The 9667-nt window shown below is 50.5% G+C and overlaps 1 protein-coding gene across 1 annotated transcript; it reads left to right on the forward strand.

Moving 5' to 3' along the window:
- The first annotated feature begins 4437 nt into the window (after positions 1 to 4437).
- Positions 4438 to 8272, forward strand: LOC136284759 (lymphocyte antigen 6E-like). Its single transcript, XM_066175128.1, has 3 exons — positions 4438 to 4489; positions 7042 to 7161; positions 8039 to 8272. The coding sequence occupies exons 1-3, from the start codon at positions 4438 to 4440 to the stop codon at positions 8194 to 8196; spliced, it is 330 nt and encodes a 109-aa protein (XP_066031225.1). The 3' UTR covers positions 8197 to 8272.
- The last annotated feature ends 1395 nt before the right edge of the window (positions 8273 to 9667 follow it).

A 9667-nucleotide genomic window follows, 5' to 3' on the forward strand; every position in this document is an offset into this window, starting at 1 on the left:
TGGGAGTGAGTAGGAGGACGATCCAATCCAGATCAGCACAGCCCCAGCTCTCTCAGCCAGATGGAAATTTCAGAAGGTTTATGGGAGAAAAAGTCTTGAAAGTAATGGATTTACAGCTCCAGTGGTGTTCCAGTGTCCTCTCTGGAGAAGGTCTGGGGTTTTGGATATGAGATTTTCAGGGATGGTCCTACTTGATCAGGTCAAAGCCACACTGAGGAACACCTAAACAAAAAGTGATTAACAGTTAAAAAGTGTGGACAGCTGTTTGATAGCCCTTGGAATTGTGCATGGATTTTCCATGTATTTTTGGTGTAGGTTCCTTGATCTTCTGAGGTGATTCCAGCCACAGGGAAGCTTGAAGGGGTGTTGGATCTCCCCAGTAATGTCCCCAGTTATAGGTGTAATCCTTTGTGTGACTTAATCCAGGTCCAAGCTGGGATTTGGGCAATACAGGAGACACCATAAAATGAGGTAATATCCATAACCAGGGATTTGGGATGGCCCTGGGGCACCATTTCCCTGTCCTGCTTGGAAGAGAGGGAGCCCATGGGCAAATTCTCAGGATTTCAACACCTTGGTGTGTATCCCAGCCTGGGGTTGCCCACGCTTGGTTCCTGATCCTGAGTGTCTCTTCCCCATGGAAATAGACATGAAGAGCACCCAGGAATGGGGAAATGTGTGGGAGATTGGTAGGAGCAGCCACAAGGATCAAATCCTTCCATGATTTGATGTGCAAAGGACTTAAGCCTGTGTGGGATGAACTCCAAGGTCCACTTGGTTTCCTGGGAATCTGAGCACCTGTGAGGGTCTGAGGTGAGGCCAGATCTGTGTCAGGGGCATGGTGGTGACAGCGCACCTTGGTGTCCTGATTTTGATGAGGTCACAGCCAGGCAGGAGGCAAAGAAGGAGCCTTGCAGGATCAGTACAGAGAAATCCCTGTGGAGAAGGGATGGAAAAAAAGAGGAAGGGAAAATCAGTATTCACTGTCATTGGGTCAAGGAAGGGAAAAGCTGGAGCTCTCACTTATCCAGGAGGTGCTCAGTGCATCCAGTTCCTCTTCTCCCAGGGCCACGTGTCCTTCAAAGCACTGTCATTCCTGGAAAAAAAGTGGAGCCATATTTGGCCTCTTCCTCCCTCAAATACCCCACAGAAAAATGAAAGATGGGGAGCAAAACTCTGCAATTGCTTCAGTGGGTTTTTTTAGGGCTGGAATATCCCTGGAGCAGAAAACCAACTCCATCCTGCAACCTCCAATGCACAAGGACTGGGTGGGGAATGGCAAAACAGAGGGACAGCTGGAATTATCAGGGAATCTTCTGGGATGCCACCTGAGAAGGGATGAGGCAGGTGTGTTACCCTCTCACCACAGGGATGCTGAGTGGGTAAAAACTTCAGGACATATAACAGGAAAAGGTCCCACGAGACCAATCCATGATGTTTCTGTCCTTCCTCATCACTGGGATTCCTATGTGGATACTTTTCCGAGGCCATTTTTGAGAAGAACCCAGTATAAGGCTCCCCAAAAAAATGAGCAGATCCCTGTTCCTTGACTTCCAATCTCTGTTTTACATCCAGGAAAATTCAACAACCAGAACATTCCAGAGATCAGGCAAACAAAGCCACATTTCCATGGCTCCAACACAGGCATGTAGTGCGGCGTTCCGGAATCAAGAGTAAAATCCAGGATCAAGTTCTCATCCTGAATGATGTGATTCAAATGCCTGCAAGGGCCTGATCTCCAAGGATGAACCTAAGCTAGGGAAATAAACAGTTGCTAGGAACATCCCTGGCCTGGAAAATCATCCACAACATTTAATTAATTGGTTTAATTGTTGGCACATTCCCTGGAAAGGTTCTAGGACGGATCAACCATCATTACTCCATGGAATATCTGGAATAAAACAGAGGAGGTGGCACAAAGGAAGGATTGTTCCCAACATCTGCCTCTTGGCCTCTGTGCTGGAGATGGTCCTGAAAAATTTGAATTTACTGCCACAGCTGTAGCCTGTGGATACTGAGACACCTTTTTTCCAGACCTTTGCCCTGACCCAGACACGCCTTCCACGCTCCAGTCACGCTGCTTCCATGTGATGGCCATCCAGGGTGACACCACCATCCTGAGGCTCCCGAGGAAATGCCAGCCATGGCAGTGCCACACCTCACACCTGCATCACACATCCCCAAGGCTGGGATGGTAACTTCCCAAAAATCCGGTTCAGTGTGCCACCAGCAACCCCCAAAATGGGAATTGGCCCGTTGTGCACTTCTGTCCATCATCCCACTTGTCCCTCAAACCACTCCTGCCAGTGGAGCTGTGGTGGAACCACTTCCCATGGCCTTGGAGATCCTCTGCTGGCTGCCAGTGAGGAGCAGATTTGAATCCCTGGACTTGGTGATTTCTCTCTGGATCTGTCTCAGGCAGGAGATGTTTGTGTCATCAGTCCTTGGGACTGAGGAAATAAACGTTGTTAATCATGGAATGGTTTGGGTTAAAAGGGACATCGAAGACCATCTTGTTTCAACCCCCTGCTATGGGCAGGGACACTTTCCACTATCCCAGATTGCTCCAAGCTCCATCCAGCCTGGCTTTGAACACTTCTAGGGGTTGGGAGTCCTAAATCTCAATCACACTGAAGAGTAACACAATTATTTTTCCATTTTTTTCCCTCAAAAATCCAGGCTAAACTGGTGGAAATGAGAGGATGGAGCTTTTCCAAGGTGCTCCCACTGCTGCAGGACGCTGAGCCTTGTCTTCCCAGGCTGACTTCCAGACTCCGCCAAGGAGTCACCCCTGATACCACAATGAGTCAGGCTGGCCAATCCTTATTCCCTGGGACAGGTTATGCTCTTTGGTCACTGCCTTGTGACACCTGGCAGCACCAACGCAGCTCCTCCGGCATTCCTGGGGCACACGCTCCCCGAGCCGGGCACTGTTTCATCTCTTGGGCAAGAGATGTGGTTTATCCTCTCCACACCCAGGTGTAGATCCATGGGTGAGGAATGGCTGATGCCCCTGGGGTTATCAGGGCTGACTTCCCTGTCCTGTTGATCCGGTTTTACGTCAGCAGAGTCGGTGGTGTCAGAAACCTCCAAAATATCTGTGAATCGAGCAGAAAAAAGCTCTCTGCAAGATTTCCCCCAGATTTTGTTTCCTTGAAATGGAAGATGTGGTGGGTTTTGGTGTCTCTTTGAACCTCCTCTGGCCGTGCCTTCACTCTAGTCAGTGACTGATCCCACTGGATGCTCTGAATGTCTTGGATGAGCATCTCCTCTGTTTCGGAATTTTGCTCGTCTCACTTGGCTCCTGCCAAGAAAACCATGTTACCCTCAGTAATTTTAACCCTCACCTCCTCCATCTCTGTTCCACATGTTTTTGCACCCTCTGCCTCTTCTGCTTCTCCATCCTCTAAATCCCAGGCTGCGTCAGTCTCTGCTCTCTTCTCCTGCAGGATGGAGAAGGAAGAGATAAGCAGACACCTGGTTGCCCAAGTGGCTTCACTCCAAGGGGCTCCTCCTGCCTTGCCCTCTCTGCTCCTTGGTGGCTTGGTGATTCATGGAGATATCTGCTGATATCCAGCACTAAACATCCTGATTACTCTTTCCTTGGAAGCCTAAGTGGGACAGGCAGTCAGATGGAAGCCCCAGAAGGGATGAAGTTATCAGCTCCAGCTCCGCCCTCTCCATGCAGAGAAATCGTAAACGCTGAGAACATTTTTGTCTGGCTGGTGTTGAGCAGGACTTTGAATTGGATGCTCCATGGAAAAGGGGACAAATATATTTTTAACCCTTGCTGGAAGTGTTCAAAGCCAGGTTGGAGGCACCTGCAAGGTGTCCCTGTCCTTGGCAGGAGGCTGGAATGAGATGGTCTTTGAAGTCCATTCCAACCCAAACCATTCGATGATTTTATGATTTAAGACTTTGCAGATAACCAAGTTATGCATTTCCTGCCCCCATGAATATCCAGCTTGGTTTACCCTGACTGTAGATGTTGGGAGTTCTCCAGGTCTAACCCTGGAAATGGACTTGGCATAATCCACCCAGACAATTCCATTGATTTACGCCACTTGTTCCCGTTTTCCTTGGAGAAAAGGAAACAACCTGGCCACAGATGCGATGATCAGAACAAAACCCCCACCCAGACAGACACAGCAGCACTGCTGGCCTAACCAGAGATGAATTAAAGGATTAATCCCAATAAACGGTGTGAATTCCCAGAGTGCTTTCACTGCTCCCTGGAATTGCCAGCGCAGCCTGAAGGCAATGCCGAGGTGAGAAAACAACCCACGTGCATTCCTGGCCTCTCATCTAATCCATGATCCCTGCCCACTCTTTCCAAATCGTTGGCTTCCTCATCACTTGGTCCAAAGGCAGGGAAGATTTATATCCTGTCCCCAGGTGAGGGTGTTTTTCCTGGGCTGCGGAGACGACCGGGTGAAGATGAAGCTCTCCCTCCTTGCGGTGCTGGCTTTGGTCCTGTTTGCAGCTCAAGGTGAGGTTTGCTCCTAGATAAAGTACAGCTGAGTGTTTTAAAGGTAGGAGTGCCTCATATCCAAGGAAAGCAATCACGGAAGAGAGCTCCTCAGCTCTTGGAATGGCGCCGGTGAAGGACACAGTGCTCGTTTTGAGGGGTTTTTAAATCTAGAATCTCAGTCTGGGTGTGCGAAAATGTTTATTTTTTGACTGGAAATGTCCCTGTCTCACTGGATTTTTTATGGAAACAAGACAGAAAAAAGGAGGCAATTACCACTGGTCTGCCTTTGAGAGACCTTCCAGGGTGTTTTCCTATCAGGGTGGTGCAAGGCTGTGGTTATTCCTAAATTTTGATGAAGACAGTACAATGCTCTGTGTTCCTGGTCCACGAGGGCCACACCTCCAACATCTGGGTCTGTGCATCTGTTTCTACCAATCTCTGAGACCCCACAGCTTGCTGACTTCAGAGATTTTGGGACGAAGTCAGGGAATTAGGGAGAAGTTGGGGTGTGAGCTGAACGGGTTAATGGTGGTGGGTATTTGCATAGTAATTGTGTTATAGATGGTGCATTTTATTTCACTGAGAGATGGTAAATTAAATCAGAGCCTTTTTTAAGGAATACGATCCTGTATCATCTATAGACCAGAGAGAATAAACCTTACCCTCATTTTGGAGAGCGGGACAGGTTTTGCCAGCGCTTGGAATTGTGCCACACGTCTGGTGCAGAAAAAGAATTCCTCAGAGTAGTTATTTCTGGCTCATTGTGGCCTAAGAATGCCTTTCTGCTATTTAGCTTTGTTCACTCACCAGAACAGTGATCCTGACAGATTTCCAAGTGTTAACAAGGCCCGGGAGACAGGGAGGTTGTCCTCAGTGCCAAAATGAAGCTTGCCCTAATCCACGTTGGATTATCCGGGCAGTAAAAATTAAGCATTCACTGCATGTGTCCTAGGGCTGAATTCTCACAGCAAAGAGTAAAAAATCCTTCTCCTCATCCTCTTTGTCCTTTGAACCAGATTTCTGGACTTCTCTTTTGGGGGCACTGATATCCCACCTAAAGACAAAGGCGTGGGAGCCTGACTTTTCTAAGCTGTGGAGGTCCCAATTAACCCTCTTCATCTGCCAGTGCTTTCTGCCTAATTAGGCTGCAGTTTAATAGTTCCCAGCAAGTAGAAAAAGTGACCCCAGGCCTTGGGACATGCTTGGAAACTCCTCCAGGAATCCCTGCCCTTCCCTGCTCCAAGCATCACATCAAAACGTGGTGCCCTTGGCCTACCAAACTGAAAGAGGGGAAATTTAGGTTGGATATATGGAAAAAATTCTTCCCTGTGAGGGTGGTGAGGCTCTGGCACAGGATTCCCAGAGAAGCTGTGACTGCCCCATCCCTGGAAGTGTCCAGGGCCAGGCTGGATGTGGCACGGGAAGAGTGGATTCTGTCTTTGAGCTCCATGGCTTTTATCAGACCTGCACCTTGTGTATTTGAAATTCCATGAAAAGCAGGGGATCATCTGTTGCTGCTGGCATTTCACAGACTCCCAGAATCATTTAGGTTGGAAAAGGCCTCCAAGATCCTCGAGTCCAACCTTTGATCACCACCAGAGCTCTGAGGGCCATGTCCAGGCATTCCTTGGACACCTCCAGGGACGGGGACTCCACCACCTCCTTGGGCAGACCCTTCCAATGCCTGACCACCCTTTCCGTGAATAAATTCCTCCTGTCCAGCCTGAGCCTTCCCTGGTGTAGTTTGAGGCTTTTTCCTCTTGTTCTGTCCCTTTTTCCCTGGGAGCAGAGCCCGACCCACCCCTGGCCGTCCCCTCCTGTCAGGGAGTCGTGGAGAGCCAGGAGGTCCCTCCTGAGCCTCCTTTTCTCCAGGCTGATCCCCCTCAGCCACTCCTGGTGCTCCAGCCCCTTCCCCAACTCTGTTTTCTTCTCTGGACATGCTCCAGACCCTCAAAATCTTGTACTGAGGGGAAAAATCTGGACACAGGATTTGAGGCGCGGCCTCACCAGGGCCCAGCACAGAGGGACAACCCCTGCCCTGTTCCTCCGGGCCTCACTGTGGCTGGCACAACAATTCCATCTCCCTCTGATGCCTTGGGAAGGCTGACCTGAAACAGAGACTGGACAGAGTTAGAGAATAAAGTAGGTATTTACTGAAAGGCCTTTAAGGATCCACCTTGGGCAGGACAGGGGCCTGACCAAGACTGCACCCAGGGTGGACTAAGAGTAGTCACAAAATGGCTGACTGGTCACGAGATCTTACATTTTTATAAGTTCTGGTCCATTTGCATATTGAGGTTTAACTATCCAATTACAGCTTCAGGTTGTGAGGCCCCATCCTTCTTGTTTTCGCTCTTCAGTCCACTATTGTTCGTGCTTTTGGGCCTGAAAGTTGTCTTTGGTCTCCAGCAGGAAAAGGATTTGTTTTGTCTACCTGCTCTGTGAAGAGAGCTGACTGACACTTAATGTGACGCTCAGAACTGCACCCCTGGGCAGCACAGAATCTGAAAAACATGAAAGCTGAAGCTTAAGGCGTCACCTCTTCCCTGTTTTGTGTCCCTTTCCCGCAGCAAACGCCCTGTACTGCTACACCTGCAACTGGGAGCAAAGCAACTGGAGCTGCCTGAAGGCCGAGAAGTGCGCGGATGAGGACGAGTTCTGTGTCACCAACGTGGCCTCCGTGGGGATCGGTGGGTGCTGCCTCTGGATCCCCTAAGAGGGCTCAGGAACGGGGTGTGAGGTCTGGGCTGGGTTTGTGGTGGGCTTGAGGAGTTGTTGGGAAGCACAAGTGGGAGGTGGAGCCTTTCCTAACCCCGGCCCGGCATTCCTGGAGGTTTGAAATCCTTCTCCCCGTCACACACTGGGATTGTCCTCTTCGGCTGTTGTTTTACTCCTGCGTGGAAAATCAGGGAGGTGTTAAGACAAGAGGAAGGATCCTGCAGAGGAAGAATAAATATATTTGAACCTTGATTCCTTGTTCCCTGGGAGCAGAGCCCAGCCCCAACCTGGCTGCACCCTCAGGGAGTTGTAGAGAGTGAAAAGTTCCCCCCTTGAGCCTTCTTTTCTCAAGTCTGAGCCCCCCAGCTCCCTCAGCTACTCCTGGTGCTCCAGACCCTTCCCCAGCTCCATTCTCTCCTCTGGACATGCTCCAGCTCCTGATTTTTTGCAGTGAGGGGCCAAAAACTGTCCCCGGGATTTGAGGTGTGGCCTCAGCAGTGCCCAGAGAGGGGAACAATCACTGACCAGCTCTTCCTGGTCACTCATTTTCTGATCCAAGCCAGATACAGAGGGAAGCATAATGATTTCTCTCAAATGGAGAAGCCTGGAAATGCGATTTAAATCCAGGAATGAACATTGCCATTGTACACCTAAAAAGGTCTTGATATGAGGATCCATGCTGGGAAGTGCTGGATGCCTAGCATGGGTATGGAATTCCTTTTGCAGGAGGTCACCAACAATCCCTGGGCTGTGGGGGGACAATGGGAACTCGTCAACCCAACCCCATCCTGCACAAGGATCACTCCAAAAACCCCACTGCTAACCCGCCCTCTCCCTTCTCTGGGCCAGGCTCTCTGTCCATGTGGAAGAGGATCACCAAGAAGTGCTCCAGCACCTGCCCACACCACAACTTCCTCCTGGGCCTGATCACCTACACCTCCTACTGCTGCCAAAGCTTCCTGTGCAACCTGAGTGCGTGCCCAGGGCCCCGCCTGGCTCGCCCGTGAGGTGCCAGGGAGTCCCATTCCATGTCCTCCTCCAGCTGACCCGTGGTGCTGGGGAGAAAATGGACCCTGGAGGACTGAAGAGCTTGGCCAGATTCCCCCCAGGAGGATGTGGACATCGAACATGGGGAACAGATAAAGCATTGTGGTCATCATCTTGTCCTGTGGTGTATCCCAACCTTCTTCTCATCTTGTTCTCTGCCCTGAGCTCTGTGGCTCCAGCATTCCCACCAGAGCTCTGGGTGCCCCATCCAGGCATTGCCTGGATTCCTCCAGGGATGGGGATTCCACCACCTCCTTGGGCAGCCCCTTCCAATGCCTGACCACCCTTTCTGTGAGTAAATTCTCCCTGATGTCCAACCTGGACCTTCCCTGGTACAACCTGAGGCCGTTTCCTCTCGTCCTGTCCTTTGTTCCCTGGGAGCAGAGCCTGACCCACCCCTGGCTGCACCCTCTTTTCAGGGAGTTTTGGAGAGTCAGAAGGTCCTCCCTGAGCTTCCTTTTCTCCAGGCTGAGCCCCTTTCCCAGCTGCTCCTGGTGCTCCAGACCCTTTCCCAGCTCAGTTCCCTTCTCTGGACACGCTCCAGCCCCTCAATGTCTGTCTTGCCATGCTCCGTCCTGCAGCTTTGGGAGGGAGATGCTCCTTCTGCACTTCCTGCATCTCCAGAGGGGTTTCTCCTGGAATTTTATCCTATTTTGGGTGCAGTTGGAGCCACAGAGTGGAAACTTCTGGACAAAAATACCAACCCCTCTTATCTGCACATCTGCCCCCACCTCCACTTCCAGCATCCTTGGGAATCCCTTCCTTCACGTTGCTTTGCTGTTGTTGGAGCCACACGACCTCACCCAGGGCCAGCAGCTCCCTGGACTCACAATTCCTACCCCTTGGAATTGTGTCTTCCAGCAATCCATTAATCCACCTTTTCCTCAGACATCCTCCGAAGCAACAGCAGGGTAATCATCATGGAATATCCTGGAAGCTGGAAGGGATCCACAAAGATCATCAAAGTCCAGCTCCTGATCCTGGCACAGGACAACCCCAACAATCCCACCCTGTGCCTGAGAGCTTTTTCCAAGCACTTCTGGAATTCTGTCAGGTGCTGTGACCACTTCCCTGGGGAGTTCCAGTGCCCAGAGTGCCTCTGGATGAAGAGCCTTTTCCTAAAACCCAGCCTAACCTTCCCTGACACATCTCTAGTTGTTCCCTCAGGTCCCAGGCACCACAGAGAAGAAATAATTTGCTTCCCCTCGTGAGAAGCATTTGCAGCATTTGGGTCGAGCTGCTGAGGAAACTTGGAGAGGTTTATAGGGAAAACAGAGATTCCAGAGAGGCCAAATATTTGATAGAGATGTTTCCAGAGGCTGCAGAGAAACGAGGGTAAAAAGGGGCCGGAAAAATTAACAACGACAAGACAACAGATGTTTTTCACTGCCAGATGTGCCCTGAGTGTCTCTCCTTTCTCCTAAACAACAC

The sequence above is a fragment of the Chamaea fasciata genome, unplaced genomic scaffold (genome assembly GCF_029207755.1).
Source record: "Chamaea fasciata isolate MVZ Bird 193981 ecotype frontalis unplaced genomic scaffold, bChaFas1.0.hap1 SCAF_1, whole genome shotgun sequence".
NCBI lineage: Eukaryota > Metazoa > Chordata > Aves > Passeriformes > Sylviidae > Chamaea > Chamaea fasciata.

What these genes read in the sequence shown, in the direction of transcription:
- LOC136284759 (XM_066175128.1), top strand. Translation starts at nt 4,438, where the DNA reads ATGAAGCTCTCCCTCCTTGCGGTGCTGGCTTTGGTCCTGTTTGCAGCT. An exon ending in GGTCCTGTTTGCAGCTCAAG is followed by an intron (nt 4,490 to 7,041) that starts GTGAGGTTTGCT and finishes CCTTTCCCGCAG; the next exon opens with CAAACGCCCTGTACTGCTAC. An exon ending in CGTGGCCTCCGTGGGGATCG is followed by an intron (nt 7,162 to 8,038) that starts GTGGGTGCTGCC and finishes TCTCTGGGCCAG; the next exon opens with GCTCTCTGTCCATGTGGAAG.